Source organism: Falco rusticolus, chromosome 6 (genome assembly GCF_015220075.1).
Source record: "Falco rusticolus isolate bFalRus1 chromosome 6, bFalRus1.pri, whole genome shotgun sequence".
NCBI classification, from domain to species: Eukaryota; Metazoa; Chordata; class Aves; order Falconiformes; family Falconidae; genus Falco; species Falco rusticolus.
In genome coordinates this window covers 44,660,581-44,683,366 of record NC_051192.1, presented here as the reverse complement: position 1 = coordinate 44,683,366, position 22,786 = coordinate 44,660,581, and the positions used below count along the sequence as shown (strand labels likewise).

At 37.0% G+C, this 22,786-nt stretch overlaps 1 protein-coding gene across 14 annotated transcripts in view; it reads right to left on the bottom strand.

Moving 5' to 3' along the window:
- Positions 1 to 22,786, bottom strand: part of SYNE1 (spectrin repeat containing nuclear envelope protein 1) — a 317,571-nt gene that overhangs the window by 231,025 nt on the left and 63,760 nt on the right. For 9 of the 14 annotated variants that reach the window (XM_037391919.1, XM_037391908.1, XM_037391920.1 and 6 more), the window contains exons 4-12: positions 22,574 to 22,669; positions 20,616 to 20,699; positions 17,142 to 17,162; positions 16,772 to 16,864; positions 14,969 to 15,147; positions 12,794 to 12,990; positions 12,543 to 12,652; positions 5,784 to 5,831; positions 775 to 882 (exon numbers count right to left, since the gene is read on the bottom strand). In XM_037391919.1, the coding sequence (XP_037247816.1) occupies positions 775 to 882; positions 5,784 to 5,831; positions 12,543 to 12,652; positions 12,794 to 12,990; positions 14,969 to 15,147; positions 16,772 to 16,864; positions 17,142 to 17,162; positions 20,616 to 20,699; positions 22,574 to 22,669 (936 nt within the window). The remainder of the gene's footprint in view (positions 1 to 774; positions 883 to 5,783; positions 5,832 to 12,542; positions 12,653 to 12,793; positions 12,991 to 14,968; positions 15,148 to 16,771; positions 16,865 to 17,141; positions 17,163 to 20,615; positions 20,700 to 22,573; positions 22,670 to 22,786) is intronic. The other 5 variants (XM_037391912.1, XM_037391923.1, XM_037391916.1 and 2 more) reach the window with 3 other exon arrangements.

Genomic DNA, 22,786 nt, shown 5'->3' with positions numbered 1-22,786 from the left:
AAGAGAAAATCAAATCAATGTAGTACAGAGTCCGAGATTTAAATTCTTCGACATTTATGGAGTACTACAATCTATGGCAATTTTGTAGGGATAGTAGTCCTAATCCTTCCCAATGAGGAGTAGCAGTAAACTTGTATATTTACACTGAATTACATTTTATTAACGGTTTTAATAGACTGTAGAATCCTCCAGAGAAATACAGGTAGGACTTCTGTATTTCCCTTCAGTAATCAGATGCCTGAATCCTATATGAAAGGAAATAATAATTGATCAGATAAACTAGCAAATGGACTAAATGCTACTTGGGACAGACAGTGGCTGCTTTTAGAGAACAGATGAGTTTCAGGAGAAAATTTAGGCCAAAAATTGTATTGCTGATTTAGACATTAACCTTTAAGAGAGGGGTTAAAAATGAAGCTCTAAGCCCTGTTCTCTCCACCTGTCACCTCATCCAGCCTTCAGCCATACCTCCTATCTGAGCTCTATCATGCAGAATCTGGAAGGACTGTACAGACACATGCTCGCTTCTAACTAGGACAGTCCTTCATACTGCTAGAAAAAGCTCTGTGTTAGGCAAACCATCTGTGCACTGTTCTGTGCAGCAAAGCTGGAGCTGACATTATAATTCTTCCACCAATAAAAAGCAAGACAGTTTGGTTCCTTATTTCTTTAAACTACAGTATACTGACTTGCAGATTGCATAAAATACTGCAGTACATGTTACACATACTGATGACAAACCTGTCATCATACACAATTTTCCCTACTGCTTACCTGGTATTTCTCCTGTAAGCTTGTTTCTGCCACCTGTGCTCGGGCTAAGTCTCTTTCAAATTGTTCTGCCCACACTTTCAGGTCTCTCAGCATCAGTCTGTCTTCCTTCTATGATTTAGTACAACCACACACACAAAAAATGTTGCAGCCTATTAGTAGAGGTGTCAGATATAGTCCAGAAATTAACACCTTTCTAGCAAGGCAAAGTCATTAGTTGTAGTGAAAGCCATTGCAACATCCAGGCCCAAATCTCTCATCACTTACCTTTGTACAGTGTAACTGAAAAGCACTTCCTAAGTATAAGAGGACTCAGCATCTAGACTTGAGTCTTACAATAGTGAAATCATGACAATTTGGAACATTGGAGCGTCAGAGATGCTACTTGCAGTTCTCAACTGATATTAAATTAACACAAGGTCCTTTAAATGTACCTCAACAGTTAATTTTGATCTTCCACATATTTGCAGAGCCAATTTTCAGTAAAACTTAATTGAGCTGAGACAGGAAAGGATTTTACCTTCTTTTACCAGTATTTTTTTATCTGGTCTGCTATTGCTGGAAAAAAAAAAGTTATTTCTTGAGTGACTTCAAGAAAATACTTGACATCAACCTCCAAGTTCAGAAGTTGGAAAAATATTTTGATAGAGAACGTATTAACAAGAAAAATTAAAAGAAAGAAAGAAATCCCAATTGTATTTTCTTTTCCTTCTGTGCCATTTTATGGCTTTGAAGAACAGCATATTTGTTTTACAGTTTTGCTTTAACACTTCAGTCTGTCATGGCACTCACTGGTACTTTGCAAGGCTGCAAAGTTCTCTGCAGAATTCTGTGACCTGGCAGTGAACAGAAAAATAGTAAGAGGAAATCTCAGGTCTGTGAGCATGTTATACGAGAAGGTTAGCAGGCAACAGAAAGTTCTTCTGTGCTCCGTGTAAGCAGGCTAATCAACCAGAATACAAATGTCCATCTCAGATTTCTAACCAATGAACTTTATGTGCTAGCTGTTAAGCAGAAGCTACTTTTTAAAAGCAAAGAAGCCATATTACTGTAAAATTTGTCAGAAACAGTAATATTACAGGGAACAAAAGCAATACCACATCATATGAGTTAATCACTCAAAATGAGTGATTAAGTTTCAAGCATTACATTAGAGAAGAAAAACTGGACCATGTGATAAAAAGAGTAGCCACTGACTCTATTTAAGAAACTGAGCACCATTAATTCAAGAAAAGATTCTAACCTGGGAAGGGAGCCAATTATGGTTTCTTTCCTTGAAAGCTGCCTCAAATATGTAAAATATAATTTCCCTTAATAATTTTAAAAGTTTAGAGCTATTGCTTCGTATCAACTGGGGAAAGGAAAGGATCCTCGGATAGGAAAGAAACTCTTTGAGATGCTTCTACTAATTCTCTTACTGATCCTCTATCAAAACAGCAGTAGTTGGTTGGACAGAATCCGCACAACAGATTGTGCAAGTATCACAGGTATTAAATATCTGTTAACTCACTAGGTAAATTCTTAGCTGGGTAGTGGCAGCGAGGCTGAAGTGGTATCAGAGTAGCTGTCCTGGAACAAAGTTCACTATAGCTCATCCTCCTGTCTTCTGACACTCGCCAAAAGTTGGTTCCTGAGAAACAGTGTAGGACACGTGACATTTCCTTGTTCCAGCTATTTGTAATACTGGGATTTACTTGACTGTGACCCAAGAAGACAAAACTCCTAGTACTTCCAACTTCTCAAATCTTTTAAAAATAGAAGAGGAGAACAAAATTCCTTCTTTTCTGGTCTGATAGTTGGCTTTGTGTGTGGAAAAATAACATCAAGACTCTTTAAGATAAACATCAAAGCCAGGACCTCCTCTATGAGGTGAAGAATATAAGAAGAAAGAACTCTCAACTTGTTCAGCCATCAAAAAAGAACTCTGGTATTAAATGCACTCCATTCATCAGAAGTCATAACTTCAACAAGACTATTGAGATCTCTGTTAGTATTTAGCTGACAGCTCCATAAAGGCAACACTAAACTATGAATCTTAATGGACTGAAAGTCCTGTAACAGTCCTACTAACTGAAACTTTAAATAAGATATTCTTGGGGTCAGGAAGAGAGTAAAAATGTGTCACAATGTTATGTATATTACTTCTAGTTCACATTATAAATTCAGTTTTGTAAAACACTGCCTTTTATTCCTCTATGGCTCATGCCCTTATTGGTGAGAAGCACCTCATTAAGATAAGTCTTTGCAAGAGCATGTGTGGCTATAACTGTTCATACAGCAATGTCAGAAAAATAGGAATTTTGCAAGATTCCTGTTAATATAGCTTAAAAATTTAATGGCTAAAACTGGGCCTGACCAAAGCTTTTTGAAATAGAATACCACTGGGATCACAAACACCCAAGGCTAAAGAACACAGGAACAGCTGCATCTCTCTTAAATCACATACCATTTCTCTCACATTAAGTGAAAAGGTAAAGTTAACAGGTGGCATTGAGTCTTCTGTGATTTTCTGGGTTTTTTTACTATTCAGTTAGAGAATTTTTTGTTTACCTTTTTTAACTGCAGAAGATGTGTTTCAGTAACTGCTTAACTGAATACTGTTAAAGACATTGTGCAACAGTGCATGATAAGCATTTCATTTATTTATTCATACATTTCCACAGATTTCCAGTCACCTGCAAACTTGGTTCTGTAGTCCTTGGTTGATACAATAGTATTTTAAAGCCTCAGTTTGGGTAACGGACATAAAAGATCCACTTTCTCAGACACCAAGGCACCTGTCACCAACACTCCCCAGGTTTAATGAGCTAGCATTCTTAAAACAAGACTTGCATTAGTGCCTAGGGGTTCTTACTCTTAGACACAAAAAAAAAAAAAAATTCTTACAGATATGTAAACTATTTTCTAAAGCCTGCACATCTGAAGTAGCATACAGATCAGACCATAAGCCATCAAAGAAAAGTTATCCAGGATAATCACAACTATCTGTGTTTCTGCCAGTATGAGGATCACTGATCTCTGATCACATTTATTTCAGTTTAACTAAGCCACTAAGACTTATTCTGCATGCTGCTTCCAAACACCATTTTAAAGTATTAATTTATCCTGACATAATTCTATAAATATTCACTCATTTGCAGAGATGAATAGAACCAGAGCACTCAACTGCCAAACATCAAAGAAGGTAATTAGAGAAAAGTGTTTACGAGTTCAAATATGATAAGGGAGTACAATTCAAATTTACAAAGAAAGTTTTCAGCCCAGACTCAAAGTCAAAACATTATTTTATTAACTGATATGCCAAAGTTAATCTGAAAATTACATAATACAGAATACTCTGGTGTTTGAAGAGCTAAAAATACACATGAGAAATTTAATTATGAACTGGAAAAGGAGTACTTTTTGGGATTCTCTAATATGCAATTATCAACCAGGTGAACTGTTCAAGTTATAAAGAACAGGTAGAATAGGGTTTTCAAATACGGATTTTTAAATCTAAAAAATTAAGCCACCTTTTTCACAGGGATGTTGAATTATTGTACTGCCTATGTGCTGAGAAAATCAAGTCCCTTTAAAAATGTTTATATATATATTCAATTAATTATGCTATTCTTTTTGAAAACTCTGGCTTCTCTATATGTGTTACTGGATGTATAGTATATAGGCATATGTGCTAATGGAACACATTCACTCATAACAGTATCACAGATGCATGGTGAATGCTGTGCAAAGCATCATCTTCAGGGATGAGCTATTAATGCCTATCTGTAAAACTAGACAGTAGATCACCTGAAGACCTCAGAAAGTTATTTTTGCAGCTATGTCTCAGGAAATTCCTCTTACATTGGGGGACTTTGCTGGCATAAAGATGTTGGAGGTAATAGGATTATCTTCTGAATTATTTGCTCATCAGAGCACAAGAAGAGAAAGACTATATCAGAAATACTTTGAGGGAGTGTGCTTCCTCTATAGTCAACTTTGTACCAAGATAAAGAATTTGGCAGAGCTTTTACCACTTCAAATCTTCACTGGCTTAAGCAGCAATGCACAGGGGCCATGCAAGATGAAGAATGTACACGATCCCATTAAAGCTGTCCACGTGAATGGAATGAGAAGATGGGAATAATTCTATCAGTAATAATCTTCACTTCAACATATAGCACAGATATAATGTATCATAGATATACATAATAAGAGATGAACTTTTGATCATACTCACTTGAAAATAACCTACTGCTTGTGTATTAAAAACAAAACAAAACAAACACACAAAAATGAATATTGAACCAAGGTAATTAACTGGATCAGGTTGAACTATAAACACTATAGATACCTGTTCTTTGTTTCATAATATATTTACTTCTGCAGTCTTCCAGTTTCACCTCTGAATGTTCATTTCAAATACCCCATGTTAGGTTTCTGAACTTCTCTTGGTTAATACTAGAAAATTGTAAGTATCTAAATGTCCAAAACGATTAAGAAGTTTATTTTTTAAACTATCATAATTTATGTGAAAAAGCAGTGCATATTACACAATTACATGTGAATGCTCTCCTTCCAATTCACAGTCCAAATACATCACTTACACAATCATATACAATCTAATATCTACTCTATAGACCTAAAGACATACACAAATATTCATCTAAAATGAGATTAGATGAGTAGAAACATCGATCTATAATCTATTTTTTCATGTTTATATCTATACTTAAGAAAACCAAAAGCATAGTCTGAGATTTATTATAGGAAAGATGACTTGCTTTTCTGTATTTCTGTGAAATTATTGGCACAATTAAGCATTAGGCTTTTAGGATCAGCTGATGTAAGGAAGTAGACTTAAGACTCATTATGTTCATCTATTTGTTTCTTTGGAAAGATTAACATAAGGCTAGCAAATCAATGTACGTAACAACACCTGAAATCTAAAGTCAAATAAGTGCAGGATAAAAACAGATTAGAAGCACGAAAGGTCCAGTTCAAGCAATTATTCTGTAGCACATTACCCTTACCTTAAATTTCATAAAAGAAATGACAAAAGTTGGGATTGCTTGAAGTTCCTAGCAACATGAAACAAACAGGAAAATAACAAGGAGGGGAAAAAAAAAAAAGAAGCAAACAGAATAAAGCAAAGCAGGCAGAAAGTCCATAGAGAACAATAAAAGCCATATGTGTAATACAAGATTGTACTTGTATTGTAAATGTAATGTAAATGTAAAATGTAAAACTACAAGATGTACTTAAAATACTATCAAGTTCATGTTTTTGTATCATATCTAGTGAAGTAGTTTTCGTATCAGATCTGATTTCCAGATTACTAGTCACTACATGATTTATTTTATCTGGAAAAATAGTTATTTACCTTAGAATAACTCTGATTCTTTGAGATGTGTTAACTACACAAGTTCACATATGTGTATAGCTGGCCCATGCATGAGATACTAGATCCCTTTTAATTCTGGAAATGCACAAGCAAATAGCTGTTTCCTCTGACCACAAATAAGGTATAAGGTTCAAGCACTACTCCAGTTCTTCCAATGGAGATTCCTTATAAAATGAGCATTGAATCAGGAGGGAAGATGAATAGGAATTTGTGTGGACAACACATCTTGAGGAAACACAGTGGCAGTTGAATTGGCTGGAGGGCAGGGGGAAAGGGTTGGGAATCTACACACACACCCCAGCAAAACACCCAGACACACTGCACTCTGAAGTAGGATTTTTCTGACCTAATGTGGGGATCTGCAACTGCAATAGATAGTAACTCTTTCAGTTCTTTTTGACAGATAGAAAAAAAACAGTTGCATCTACTGCCCAATTCATCTCATTCTACAGCAGGCATTTAACACAGGTCAGATGGAATACACCCTAAAAGTGCTTAATTTTGAAAAATAAGAAATTAAGAGTACCCCAGGAGTTTAAGGGATAAGAGTCTTGCAAGGTTCTCTCCCAGGTACCTGGATTCTACCATTCTGTGATAAGTATTTCCTTACACTACACTTCAGGGGGAAGACAGAAAGAATCGGGGGATTATACTGGTCACAAGACTATAAAGCATGTTTGGATTTCTTTTTAATCAACTGCCAACATTTTATCTATTATTACCTAAGGGGAGGATTCATCTGAGTCAGTTTTACCTCTGTTGAAATACTATGCAGCATGAACTTCCAGAAGACAATTTATTGAGGATATCATATTAAGAAAGATGCCATGTATCTCTCACTGATTACAGAGGGAGTGTAAATACCTAGCTTTTAGATTCTTAAAAGATGGATGAATCCTGTCTAAAATAAGTAAACTAAACAAATAATGCAAAATTCCTGAGGAAAGCTTTATGATGGACATGGATACTCCAGGTCAGTAGAAGAAAAGAGACAACAGATACTGTTCTGCCTTGCACTGTTAGCTGTAGTGATCACAAGGGCACTCAATTCACTTACATGGTTTCCAGAAAACATAAAAGGGCAATTTCACAATGAACCAATCTTACATGTCTGGTCTGATCTTGCATATGTTTGTGTACCTAGAACAGAATCTATGGACAACACTTCTTGAAAAAGAACAAATCGATTTTCAATCTAAATGGATTATATAGTCACACAAATATATCTGATTCACTGCCAACTCTATGCACTAAGAAAAGAAGTACTCTCTCCTTTACATTTTTTCCAGTCAACTAATTTAGCAAGGTCAATATCAGAATAACCATGGGTGCAGAAAGGACTTTAGAAAAGGTACTTAAATGGCTTGTGTGGTCAAGAAAGTCAGTTGCCATACTATGATTCCAAGCAGTTACTTCTACCAAAAAAGATTTCCCTTAAATTGGCAAAGTGGTAAGTTCACAAATGTTTCCTTTAGCACTAAAGAAAATAGCTCTTGCTCTCCTAAACAAAACCCACTTTTTTATTTTTTAAAGGAATTTAAATCTCCATGCTTATATGTTGCCATTTAGAACAGAACATTCTTCTAGCACTGCAAGAAGATCTCTACTGTTGCTGTTTCATTAAAAATAACCTTAACTATATCAACTAAGCTATTAAATATTATCATAGAATTGCAGAAACACAGAATGGTTCAGGTTGAAAAAGACTTCTGGAGGTCATCTGGTCCAAACTCCCTGCTCAAGCAGGGACATCTAGAGCCAGTTGCCCAGGACCATATCTAGATGGCTTTTGAATACCTCCAACAATGGAAAAACCGTTCGAGACAATTTGCACCAGTACTTGGTCACCGTCACACTGAAAAAGCGTTTGCTAATATTTAGAGGGAACCTCCTGTGTTTCAGTTTGTGCCCATTGCCTCTGGTGGTATCACTGAGCACCATGAAGACAACCCTGGCTCCATCCGCTTTGCACCCTCCCTTCAGGTATTTATACACATTTATATGACCCCCCTGAGCCTCTTCTTCGCCAGGCGGAACAGCCCTAGCTCCCCCAGCCTCTCCTCATAGGAGAAATGCTCCAGTCCCTTCATCATCCTTGTGGTCCTTCGTTAGACTCACTCCAGTATGTCCATGTCTCTTGTATCGAGGAACCCAGTTGGACACAGCCCTCCAAGCGTGTCCTCACCAGCTGGCAATCTCTCTTGAGTTGCTGGCAACACTATCAATTTGGATCTGCTGTTGTGATAGCCTTATTTAACCTGGTGATTTAAATGATCCTTTGCCTAATTTTAACCAAACCATATGCAGTTAAGAATTTAGGCTAAAACATGTGAAAGCACTCAGTGAAAAAAACTCTACAAGATATCTGATTATGAAATATTTGATTGAGAAATGTTTTTCAGTTTTCCCACCAAATACTGTATAAATATGCAATGCAATATTACGTGTCTGTATTTTTAAACTGCATTGTTGGATTTTAAGCATTAGAGTCTCCCCATAAGTATCATGTAGTACAAATGACACTTTTATTTTGCTGAAGATCATCTGGATATTTTGTTTCATCTAAGTATCCTGCAGTCAACAGGATCGACTGCATTAACTCCTGTCTTCTTTCCCTTCCCCTCCAGAACTGTGTAAACTACGATCCTAACACTTGTTGGAATGTATATATGATAGACTGCCAAACCTCTCACTATGATTTTATTGAGAACAAATCAAATATCTTAAAATGCAAGTTCTAAGTACAAGAAATTTGATTAACTGTTGACAGAATCTCACTGAAAATTCATAAGTAAAAAAGCTGAGTGCAAAATAAGCTTCTCTCTCTGTGATGTGACAGAAATACAAAAGTTTATAGTAATAAAATACCAAAGTGTGCAAAAAACTTTAGCCACTTGAGAGTTTATACTTACCCACTCCAAAATGGATGAAAGCATTGTACTATTGTGGGAAAATTACTTGGGGGGCATGGAGGGAGGGGAATTAGGGAAAACTGGGAGCTGACAGAAGCATAGTATTACAGAAAGCTTTTTAGGGTAAAATACAGCTATCGCTTTCAGGACGGTTGGCGTGCACAGAATCTGCATCACCACAGCTCCCTAAGCAACACACCCTGCCAGCTCAGCACATGCTGATGGGAGTAACAGAGGGTAGAGCGGTGTGGAGACACTGTGGCCAGGGTCTGCTGTACTCCCTGCAGGAACGGGAACCTTGTGGCACCACACAGCTGATAAGCTGCATAGAAATTGTCAAATGAAAAATATATGAGATGCCCACTGCTGAGCCAACCATTGTGGTGAAATTACTCTCCTCAGATGAAATAATCTCATTGCAATACTAATGCATACCTCCATGCCAAAGCTACCCATCTCCAAGGTACTACCACCCCTCACTGGATACATGAAACCAATCAGTAACAAAAATATGTATGACAAGAGTCACTCAAGCTCCACCTAAATGTAAAGAAAATAGACTGGTCTTAGACTGAAATAAGTCGAAAGGGGGGGAATTGTCTAAACTCTTGAATTACCACACTGATTTAGTATTTAACTATATGTTAAAACAAAACTATCCACAAAGTTAGGTCAATCTGACTTTCTAAAATTGTTACAAATCAAGGGACTTCTAATCAAGGGAGTCAGCCTTGGGAAGGATGAGAAACAAAGAACAGATAGTGAAAAGAACACCATTATCTAAGTTACACAGAAAGAAGCCTTCAAGTGAGGAAGTTCTGGCTATAACAGGAGACAAGCTGATAAAGCGTTGCAATTCACTGACATCAACAGAAAATTAGTTGAAAATAGGACGATAATTGTGGTAGTGGGAGATCGCAACCTCTGACTCAAATGGCTCCCCTGAAAAAGGACAAATCCCCACTTGAGGAGCATGGGTAGTTAGTAAAGAACTTCAGTAGTGCTACCTGAGGATGCTTACTGATTTGCATTAGAAGCAAGAAACTTGTAACCAATCCTGTGTATGATAATGAATATGCAATGTACTATGAAGTATAAAAAGTAAGAAAACAAGGGGAGAAGTTACCCAAGACTCCATCGTAACTTCTGGGATCAGTTGATGGGCTGAACCTCTCCTCCTCTATAGGGATGCCCATTAGGTAAGAACTTTATTCTATGACTAACTCATGCTAGCTGTTATTAAGTGTATTGTTTTAAGCTTGTTTTGCAGTCAGTGTATTATCGCCAGCAATCTCTGAACTTTATTCTGTCACAAACTTGCATTTTGTATAATAAAAATCTTCAGCTGAAATGAATTCTGTATAAACCTCTGGAGATTTGAGTAGTTTTTATAAGGGATCTGACTCAGTGATGCTGTCAGCAGAGGTCCCTGAATAGGTTAGTTGAATCACCTTCTGATACAGTGGGCTGTCATAACACAGGTAGCACAAAGGCTGGTCAGACACAAGGGTCTCATCTTTCCTGGGAAACCGACAGGCTGATCAAATATAAAGTTTGAGAAAGCCCCCTTTCTTAATGTGACAGCTGTTTTTCTATGTATTTTAACTGTTTCAGGGACAGTGACCACTTGGGGTCCTGGGCCTTTTGTGCATTTCTTACTGGCCTGGATCCATCCAGATCTTCTTCCCTTCAACCCATCACATGCCACATGGTCACCATTTTGTACCATGACCAGAGGTGAGGGAACTGGAAGTTATGGTGGACAGTACTAGGGAGCAAGGTATAGAGGGGACATAGGTGCCTGATGAGAATTTCTCCAGAGATGGATTAGAAGAATTTGTGTCAGAAAAAAATCAAGGGCCTATCACTGTTATTGACTGGAGATTCCACTGGAGAAGTGGAGTTTGTCTCAAACTGCCAAGCACTCCATCAGGAGTGTGAGAATTAATATAGTTCTTCCTCAAGGAAACAAAGAATGATGACATTAGAAATTTAGTGGAATGTTGAATTATTTCATTGCAAAGTCCGGGAATTACTGATTTCTGCAGTGTGACATGCAGGGGACCAGCAGTTCTACCAAAAATTCACCTGGAGTGCTACTGGAATATCTTAGCAATATCTAGGAAGAGGAATTGGTCTTGAGCTAAGCATGTCAAACTGATGAATTTGTGTTGTTTCACTTCCTAGTAATTCACTGGGAATTCTGGAGGCAACTCAGCAGTTTCCCTTTCAGAGCTCACGCACTATCATTTCTGTGGGTATAGCCAGAGGCAGGCAGAGGGTGGAGTGGCTCAGTCCTGCACTCTCCTACACTGTCTCTGAACAAAGCTCAGGAGAAGGTGGTGATACTGTTCCTCAAAATCCAACCCCAGCACAGGCAGCAGGCCTGGCTGAGGCTGTTGGCAGCAGAGACTGCATTGTGTGCCACAGTATGCGGACAACAGAACTGCTTTAGCCTGCCACAGGCAACAGCATGAGGCTTCAGTGCTCGCTCCCTCTGCTTCACTAGCCCCATTTGTCAGTGAGATCCTGTGGCATCAGCACATGTATGCCCTGAGACCAATGTTGCAACAAGGAAAATGAAGAATTCCAGGCAATGGAATCAGACAGCAAAGCTACAGCTGCTTTAGCCACACGCAGCCGTAAGGAAGGAGATTCACTCCTTTCAAAGCTCTTCTGTAGCTCTGTAGGAAATGCAAAGAAACACAGACAAAAACAAGTCCTCTTTCTCTCTTGCTGAGGTTGAGCAGATTGTCTCAGCAGTGTTTCCCATGTTTGCCATGAAGAAAGCAAATGATCAGGATTAGGAAGTGAGTCATGATCACTCGGAGTCACTGAGTATAGCCATTCTACTGCAAAGTGAATGCACTAGAGCATACACAAAACAAAAAACAAGACAACATGACTGAAAACAATTTCCTAGCTTGAATAGTCAGATAACACTGTGCAATAAAAAGAATGCTGTGTCAAAACTGTAACTGCCTCCTGAGCCTAAAATCCTGAAGACTATCCCAAGCAATCTCTTGGACTATTGCTCTTATCCAGAAATGCAGTGTCATAGAACAGAAATAACACATTGCTTCAGGTAACAAATCATTGCAATCTCATTGATGCTATGCTTGAAAATCTCTTAGGGAACTTCAGGATCCATTGGTTTATTACTTTCTACAGTAACTCTTTGTGTTCCTTTTGGCTCCTACTGCCGGTAATAGGAAAATCTCTGCAGGACCATCATTCTGTTTTCTCCATCTACTAGTAAACATCTGCAACACTGGTTCCTTTATTCTCAGCTGATCTTTCCCAGTTTTGCTATTGTGTTTGCTTTTCACTTGAACACTCATCAAAAGGAAACAGAATAAACTATTAGAAAGCTGTAATGTATGTAGGTATTGTATGCATTCATGTATGTGATGTATGTATTCATAAAGCCCCCGTCAAGATAAACTGATTCATACAGTTATGCAAGAGAAACTTACATCATTCTCCTGCACATCAGTCATGGTATGATGAGGATCAGGATAGTACTTCAAAAACTGGGCTACATAAGTCATGACAGACTTTTCATCTGGCTTGTCAACATCCACATCTGGACAAGAGTAGAACACAGTAAATCAATTTATAGCTGAATAGCACAAAGTGCTGCTTAAATGTCTAAACACTATGAATTAGCCCATCTGATTTAACCCATACAGACAGTTCAAGCTTTATTCAACTATGCATTAGGTACCTTCTGGATCAAGGAGCCTTGGAATTCCCAGTTCTGTTTCTGCAAGTGTGAAGGCTTCTTCCAGGTTTTCTCTATTTGACCTTCCCCTCACTTTCTCCATGTCTACTAAATCTGGGCGGATAGCATGAATAACGGAATGAAATGCAACACCACTTCTCCAACTTTGTCCAAAATCTTTGATTTCAATTCCAACTTGCCTAAATAATATCAAAGAAAAAAAAGAAAAAAGTAACTTGCAACAGCATCAGGACTAGATGAAATAAGGGAGGAGACTGGATGCTCCACCCAGTGGTTACTCATCAATAAATCGAAATCACTTGTTGCTCCTGCAATGCTAATCAGGTTGACTAGAGCTCCATCCATCCACTGCATAAATTCATTTCCACCTATGAAGATTAAAGAGTTCTTCGTTATAAACATACTGTATTTGTCTCCAGTGAGCTTGCTAGCAGCAGTAAGCCAATGGTATTTTGAACAAATGAAATGCACCAGGGTTCTCAAGGTTCTTGTAACAACACACAGTCTGTAGATGTACACAGCTCCATTCACTATTCTCTTCCTCACTACAAAGCACTTCATATCTCCCTCATTATAAGTACTGCAATTCAGTTAGGTACATCAGTATCACAGGAAAAAAAAAAAAAAAGGCTGCATTAATCTATCTTTCAAAATGAAAGCATAAACAGTGACAGCACTGCTGTTCAGATGAAAATACAATGCAAAAAAATTTTTATATTCTTACGAAAGGCATGAGTGACACTATAATTTCAAACACTCAGAACACTTACCTGTCCACAAAAAAATAAACACAAATGATCAAGAAATAGCAATATACAATGAGAAAGTAACCAGAAATGAATGACACTTCTGGCTGCTTCTTTCAAAAATAATTCTGAAAGGCATGGTGGTCCACAGACTGCAAGACAGTTTTTAACTTCAGCTGAGCATGCAAACTTCCTTTTACAACATACTTAGTTGTTAGGGTAGCCTTGTCATTGGAAGGTTCACAGCAACAGTAACTCTGAATGAAGGTTTCATTCAAAGCTCACTGTGATCATTGAAACAGTTTCACTGACTTTAATGACCTAGCCCTTGCAAATTACAATGTAAAGCAGGGCCAGGCTAAGCGTACCATCTTTCCTCTAGGCTTTTTTCAACACCTTTCACCTACTCCTCCCAAAAATGTTGACAGTTTCATTTATGAACCTCTTTTTATTTTGTTTGTTTACATATCTGGAAATTGCCGCTGACCACTTTCAGTTGCCTGTCTCTTACTGACAATAATGCAACAGGAAAAATGTCAAATTTGACTGTATTGCACTATAAATTACTAGTAATATACCTATTTCTTGGAGAATTGGAGAAAGTGTAAATCTTTACAATTATATTTCTTTCTTTTGAGGCACTAGTCCATAACTGGCCATTTCGCCTCCACACTTTACCCATGAGTGATCTCTTTAAATAGCAGTGATTCCTTAATTTTAACAAATAAATCCATTTTATTATTTTACATCTTTGATTATTATTTTCTTATTGTGGAAGCCACCAAACTACTATTGGATATTTGATCTAATTCATGTGCTTTTTTAATGCCTTTTTTGGAAGCAGAGTAAACATGGGATAATTATAGTAAATTAAGGAGATGATTCTTAAGTTAACAGGAGATAGCAAGAAATAACTCCAAAATAACTTGGATTAAAAAGAATGAAAATTCAAGGTAAACTTTGTAGTAATATGTCCCTTTTATCACAAAACTGCAAAGGATATCCATAATTTTTCATCGCCTGCCTTTCAACAGCAAGTGCCAGAATTTAGTGCTCCTACAAGCTCTGTCACTGAGGAATGCTGTCGGTGTGGGACTTGCATTGTCATATCAAGTGTTTTGGCAGCAGGACTAATACACTGTCATTCAGACATCTAATTCCCCTTTCAGTTCCTCATTGTGTCAAACATAATCCTACTCATTATTCAGAAACTATAAAATATGATTGCTTGTAAAATTAACGTAAATCATTATTTATTACTTGCTTGTTGTATGGTGGTAACATTTAGCAGCCTCAGTTGTCAAAAAGAACAGGGAGGTGCAAAAGGACAATCCCTGACCAACAGAGTTTAGAATCTGAGGGAAAAGTTTACACTTCAGATACAAATTCAGTTCATTTGTAGGTTACTTACTTTGCTGCTGTGTACTGTATCCATTTTAACAAAGCCTTCCTTGCACTTCCTTGGACCTTCGTTACCACCTTCCGTTTGCTTGGGGGACTCGCTGTTTCTGAACTGACAACACTCTCCACAGAAGAAGCACTGCTAGACAACGACTGCAGCTGTGGGAGGTTGCTGGTAAGCTCTTCAATCTGTGGGGAAAAAATGTTCATGGTTGTAGATGATCTTGATTGTCACCTGTTTCTTAACTACTTTCCTAATACAGCTGACAAAAAAAAAGTTGGGCAGAATCTATGGTTAACATGCTGTGTTTTATTTAACTGTGCATTAAAGTAGCTTCAAAAACGTTAATGTATGTGCCCAGATGATGGTCTTAAGTACAAGACATCTAGCAATCATTGACTTTCTTGACACCCTACAACTAGAACAATATGCAAGTGTGACATCTATGATTCTATGTTATCTATTATGACTAATCACTATCGAAATAGGAAACAATGGCTTACATTTACCTGGAACTCAAATTATAAAACAATCCACTAATTTCAGAGAAGGCTATTAAAGAATAGAAGCAACCTCAATGATCTCATCTGGATAGTTCTTTATTTACCATTGTACTGTTTTGGCACAAATTCAGTTGCAGTTTTGCTTTCAGGTATCTTGTGAAGAAATAGGGAACGTACTACAGGCAAAGTGCACTAGCAGTGCTTGCCAAGGGTGTATGACAGTTATTCATCTCATACCTTTCATCAAATGAAAATTATTGGCTATCTTAAGAACAATAAGTTGACTAAATCTGGGGTTTTTTTAACATGAAAAAGTTATATCCAGAGGATGTTGCAAGATTTTCTGTACTGTTTACTTAAAAAACAGAGTTTTGTCACATCACCGAATGAGTCTGCCACAATGAGAACCACAGCTCTCATGCATTTCTTCTTTTGTTCATGTTAAAATGATGTATCTGCCTGTGACATCTAAAGAAAAGCTCAAAAAATGACCCAACTAAAACTGATGGAGACAACTAGAGTTTCAGTAACTCTGGGAAACATAATTTTCCTCATTATCTCAATGAAATATAAATCAAAATTAAAATGTTAGTATCATTCTGGCTAACTTTTCTTCTGAGGAGATCTGAAATATTGAGATGTCACACTGGTTGGCACTTACAAGAACAGCATCCCTGAGACATTAAAGCTACATCACAAGAGAGTCAAAGCCAAAGAATTCCATAAAGAACAGCAAAAAAATCAGTTCCTTTTTTAATTGTTGGGCAGTGATTCGTTTTGTTAACTCATATGGACAGGATTTAGAAAACAAATTTTTCCTCCCACCTAACTTCAACAGAACGCAAATTATTTCTCCTCTACAAATTCAAAACCCTCTCAGTCTACTCCGTTCACAGCTAATTTTTCTCCTCCTTGCAAATGTCTGCATCTCCCAGTGAAACCAACATATTTACATATACTGTCTGAAAATAATTACTGTCTGAGATCAAGTGCACTGGAATTATACAGCAAAATCACCACTGAGGTTGCTAAAGGTACTTGTAACAAGAATCCATATTCTTGTTTCTGCTGTATTCTTGAGAGAAAGCAGAATAATATGCTGAAGGAATTCCATTCTAGGCCCAGACCAATCTATTCCAAAAAAACCAATGTGAAGCATCCCTACCATCGACTGTTCCTTTAATCATTACCAGATCCTCAGCTAATTACAAAGTAACTATGGTGAAAGACTGGCACTACACCAGTCCATATGAAATGGTGATCTGAACCATTTTGAGCAAGCTACACTGAAATATAAAAAACGTAGTACCTGAAAATACAAAATTATGGTCCACACCAGGCCAAGGACAATAGAGGGTCTGCCATCAGCAATATCAGTTGAGTTTATGTTGACAAGCTTAATCTATATAGGAAAGAAAACATGTTATTATCCCACAGAAGGAACCACATATATTACAAAACACATTTCAAACAGGTTTTATACTTTTACTGCATTTTTCCAATCAAATAAAAGGTCTCAAGTAAAAAAATCATTGAATGGTGCGATTTCAGTTCTTAGACAAGTATCACTATAGGTAATGAATGACTTTTAAGACTGTTGTATGCTATTATTTGTAGAAAAAAATATTTAATTTCAAGTAGAAAGAACAATAAAAATTACATAGAAACATTGTACAAACCGGAGATCCTCTGTATATGGACTAGCATGAAAAGCAAAGGAAAAAAAAAAAGGACAATACAAAAATAAGTATTAAATGATTAATTATTAGGTAAATGCATTAAATTAATTTTACAATGCAAAGAAAGCACGTTTTTTGGCACATCTTACAACACAGTTCGTAAGGAAAGCAAATTTTAAATTATACAGGGCTTTCTTGCTATAGTTCAAACATATTTGGAATTGAAAGAGAAAAGTGAGTTTAAGAATGAACAAGAAAAGGAAAAAGGTCCCTTGCAAGACAAACCTGACTATAGTTCTTTTACAATAAGAAGAGAGTTGGAAAAAATTAGTTGTCCAAGGTCACATGACTTTTTCAACAGAAACAGGAACAGATTCCATGACTCTCAACTCCCAAATGCTAATCTATAGTCTGAATAAAGTATCACCCTAAAATAAGATTGCAAGATAAAAGGTAGTAAAGGAGGAGATAAAGAGTATAAGGAAATTATGAGGTAGGTAATGCCCAAGGAAATGGAATTAAGCAGGTACTATTGGAGAATTAGCAAATATGTTACCACTTATTTCCTCAGCAAAACTAAGAGTCTGCCATCAATCATGATAGAAATATGAAGAGCTGCTGAAGTGTTCACGCACTGCAAGCTTGTTCATGCACAAAGTTTATGGAAAAACCTTGGAGAAGAGGTTAAAGAAAAGCAGAAGAATGACTTTAAGTGACCTCACGTGTCTCCCCAAAACACAGAAAAGACCGCAGTTGTCTAAATCAGCAGCTGGAAACTCACTAGATAATGGCAAGAGCAAACAAAAAATTGTTTAGACCTGTGAAGCTCTTTTCAGAATTGAAACTCCACAGTCTGCCTGGGAAGATGCAGAGGAGAAATACCCACAGGTTTTATTTCCAAACCTCTCCACCAAGAAATCTGACAAAACTCTGGGAAAACGGACTACTTGCTCCTCTAGCAGGCAATAAGGAAAATTTCCTATTACCTACCTAAAGAAAAATATACCAAGAGTCTCTTCTGTCAGCTGGATCAATTTCAACAAAAGCTTTCCTTTTCTAGGAAATGAGGTTTTTCTTATATATATTACAGATCAAAAGATTTACAGGGTCTCAGCTAAAGCTTCTGATTAGGCTAGTGTTCACAGAAGCATAGCCTGCCTTGTCTAGTTATTGTGTTATCTTTGGTTTATAATCCATTAAAATGGATCTAAAACAACAAAATAGACTTTTTAGAACCACAAAAAGTAACAGTTTGGTCCAGAATGGTATCTGTTCATTGCCAGTTGCATTTTGCAATGTAACAGGAGTATTTGCAGAAGTCTGATTGGACAGTGAAATAGGAAGTTGATTAAATGTGTAACAAACTTTATTTATGGGAGAGCCCATGGAGGAAGGAGATCCTGTCGGCACTCCTCAAAGAGCTGTACACAGCCACCCATCTCTGTTCATTCACCTTTGAGTACAGACCAGGGACTGCAGTCAGTTGCTGAAGAACCATTTGTGGTCTGAACAGCATCTGCACCTCCTCTGGGAGGAAAAGGTTGACAGAGTTGAAAGGGAACAAGGTCTTTAAAAAAAAGATAGTCAGGATGAGTTTGGTACAATGCTCTGGATGATGCTCTGTTTGTGTTGAGAAAAGGAATGTACTCTGAATAATTAGAAAAGGTTCCACTGAATGTACTCTGAATAATTAGAAAAGATAAGGTGGGCACCTGAAGGAGATAAGGAGACCATCAAGTCAGGAAATCATTGAACAAAGAAAATTGAAAGGTCTACTCCACCTAGATCCCACCTATTGTGAATGGAATGACTGGGTGTCAAAATCAAATATGTATGTAAAGATGTTGTGTAACCTCTCACAAAAACTGTATAAAATACCTAACTTTTCCCTGCATAGTTTGGAGCTAGTTTGTCCGGTGCGAATCGGCTAGCTCCCCGACGTTGCACGAAATAAATACCTTTGCTGCTTAAAGACAAAATTAGTCTCTGAGCAGTTACTCTGTGCTGTTTTGGCAGAGTGCATAGATGCATCCTTCAGGCTGGATTCAAACTAGAGATCACATGCTAATGCACACCAGTCTACCTGACACAACACACATTGCCAACTCCCTCCAGAAAAAAATCCGGCATATTGATACAAAGTACATAGAAAAATAACTAGACAAGTCCAGACAAAAATGCTTAGATATCAGAAGCAAAAACATGCCGCTCCATTTCTGGCAATCTATCTTCATCTTCAGCAGGGTCAGTTATCTAGCTGCACTGCTGCAGTATTTCTGGGATCTAAGGTGAGTGATTCAAAGTTTGGGTCACCCACCACATTGTAACACATAAACTAGGGAAGGTTTTTGCTCCCCACCCCAGCCTTGTCCTAGGTTATACAGGTCTCACCAGAGAGCAGCCCTCTTTGTATCGAAGCCTCCACTCTCAGGGTGCACACAATACGGTTTGTGTTAACAAACTGTAGTACATAAACCAGTGAAATTGGGCGCTAACGCTGAATTTTGCTTTGGGAATATATTTGTCTTTGATTTTATCATATATTTTTCAATTTAAAAAAAAATTCTTATAGATTTCTTTCTACAGACACCTGCTAAGATTGTTTCCCATATCATAGAAACATAATAGGTCAAGATGCCATAGGTTAAAGAGGGAAAGAATTTAAAACCCCAACAACTCCTGTTCTGCTGCACTGTGGAGACATAAAATTCATGTGTTACATCTGCATTGAGAAAAATTGAACTGAAATGCAGAAATTAGAAGAACAAAATATCTGCAATCTAATTAAAAAAGCAGATACAAGTCATTACAATACAGAGAGAAAAGTCAGGAAAAAGTAGATTGTTTCTATCTGATATTGATACCTAGATCACACTGAGGTTTTAGGTTTTCTGACTTTTGTTAAATTTATAAAATATTTTGTTTCATTTCTAAAATGGCCACAGCACTGACTTTACCAGAATCAATCCAGGATTAGCCTGAAGTCCTGCCAAGCTAATAAGGAGTTGCGTTGTTCTAAATTTTCATGTCTATACTTTCAGTGAGTAAATTTTTACATGTACAACCTAGTGAAGGCCATAAATCTATTCTTTTAATTTTTAATTAATACCTCTACTAAACTGAAGATCGTTGTTCTTTTCTGAGAACAGCAACAAGATAGTAAGGAATATGAGGAGCTGAAGAGCACATTTTTTAAAAAAAAGAAGAAAAAAAAAAGGAAGAAGATCATCCAAGATTATTCTAAGTAAAAAAAATAAGAAAAAACAAGTTTTACCCTATACATTGCTACATATTAGTGTTGGGTCTTGTAATTTTTACTTTACAGCAGCTTTTAGGCACTGTGTAGAAACTGAAGACTGCATACATAGCTCAGATTTTGGAGAATAAGAACAGGTAGGTGGATATAAATCATACATTTAAGAAAAGAAAGAAAAAAATGAAGGAAAAGACAGGACTAAATGCTACCAAACCTACCCGTCTTCCTTCTAGAAACTTAAGAGCTGTGCCAATGTTGGCAACCCAGTGAATTCTCTTCAGCTGACGTCCCTGCTCACAAGGCTTAAAGAGAAAAAACAGCATAAACTCCAATTGGATTTATACCAATTCACTGCAAAAAATGAAGTTCCAGATTATTATAAATGCCTATGTACATACCATACATACATCTGATTTATTTGTAAAAATGTTCCTTGAAACAGTCAAATCGTATCTTTGCATATACCAACAGGGAAGGCTGACAGATAGAGGGGATGTAAATGTGATTCTTTGATTATAAAGAAGTCATATATATCTTAAAAACATCAGGATGCAAGCTGTCAGCTTCAGCCTATAAACTTCATCAAATCACAGAACTGTTTTTCTTATGTAAAATAAACTACTACTATTTTTATACACAAACACACACACAAATATATATATATATATGTGTATTTGAGAGAAGGCAACATTCTCTCAGTAAAATGCTTTTGCCTGCACAGGAGACGTCAAGGTGGTTGCTGCTTTTAAAAATCAGTCTACAGTGAAGACATTTTACATAGAGGATTTTTATCCACACTCTATAATACCTTACTGCCAATTAAAAATACCAAACTATGACATACCCTCACTGAACAATGAATTTTGATGAACTTCAGACATGTAGGCTAAAAAAAGACTGGAATTTTGAATTAAATCAAGAACATATCCTAGGCTTCTAATACTCTACAGTGGAATGAAATTTGCCGCTTAATCTTATATTGTAATGCAAATATACAACTATTATAATTTAAATTTGTGATCATAAAATTACAAATGGATTTAACAAAGTCCTGCTACAGATTCTGAAATTCCTCTTGAAGTTACTACTAACATCATAGTCTCATATACATAACCTTTAAATTAACCAGACATTGATCTGGTTCTGTAATATGTCTTGTCTTTCACTAATTCATATAGGCAGGATACAATTCAGTGAATTTCATTGTAACAGGAACCATCATTAAAATTCTTTTCCTGTTTTACCACTTCTGTTTTGCCACAAGAGGGAGACGTTCTGTTCTATACTAACAAAACAGAAATGGGTATATTTAACAGAGCAGAAACACACTTCTAATTCCAGCTTTTTTCACATCTTACAGTAAAATCGCTCTTGCAGTCTGAATTCCTACCTAATTTTGGGTATCACCTGCAATCAAAACAGAGGTGAAATATGAAAAAGAGGCAAAAGTGTGGCACTTGCAAATTGCCTACATGTGAAGGAACAGGTAACATCTGAACCCTACAGTAAGCTGAATGACAGACTTGGCTCTGGTCCTTCAGATGCTGCCACCTGATCTGCGAGCTGATTTGGAACAAGTGAGAGTCCATGGCCTAAAACACGTTTGCTTTTCTTCTGCATCACATGCACAAAACTAGCCTGGCTCCCAAGAGGCACCCTACTTGCCATGTACACACTGCAGCCTCTGCACACCACCTGACTGTGAAAAAGCTATTTGGCATCATTTAAGGTTCTTTACAGTAGCAGCACAGCTGTCAAGCTAAATGGATATAAGACCCCATGAAATTTGAGGGGCTCGCTTTTTTCTTTTTTTTTTTTTTTCCAGAAAGACACATGTAAATTTAAGCAGAAAAGACTGTCAGCATTTCTTCAAGATGTGTAGCAATAGCTTGCAGTTTAGATATTGCTTATGTCATAGCAACACCCAGATGAACTGCAAAGACTAATATAAAAAAGCAATTTTAATGAAACACTAAGATGAAAATAATAGAAAATGCATAAAATCAAGAATGTCAGTCTGTAATAATCTTTTTTTTTGTAACCAGATAGACAACTCTACAAATAAACTTATTTTGCTATGGTACAGTAAGGTTTTTAGATATAGAAACATATTGGAAAATTATATCCTAGAGAAGTTATGCAACTGTCATATATTCAGATGGAAGGAAGTTCTTACCAGTTTCTGCCCTGAAAGAACTTCCAAAAGGGCAATTAACATTACCCCATCTTTGATATCTTCAAACAGGTCATTCACCAGCATGGGAGGATTGCGCTGAAAAGGGAGAAGACTTCAGATATTATAAAGGCTCACCAGCATTACATCCTACTTCCTTTCAAACAGAAGCACAAAGAGTGACTGGTCCACTTCTTCATGTTTTATAATGTTTAA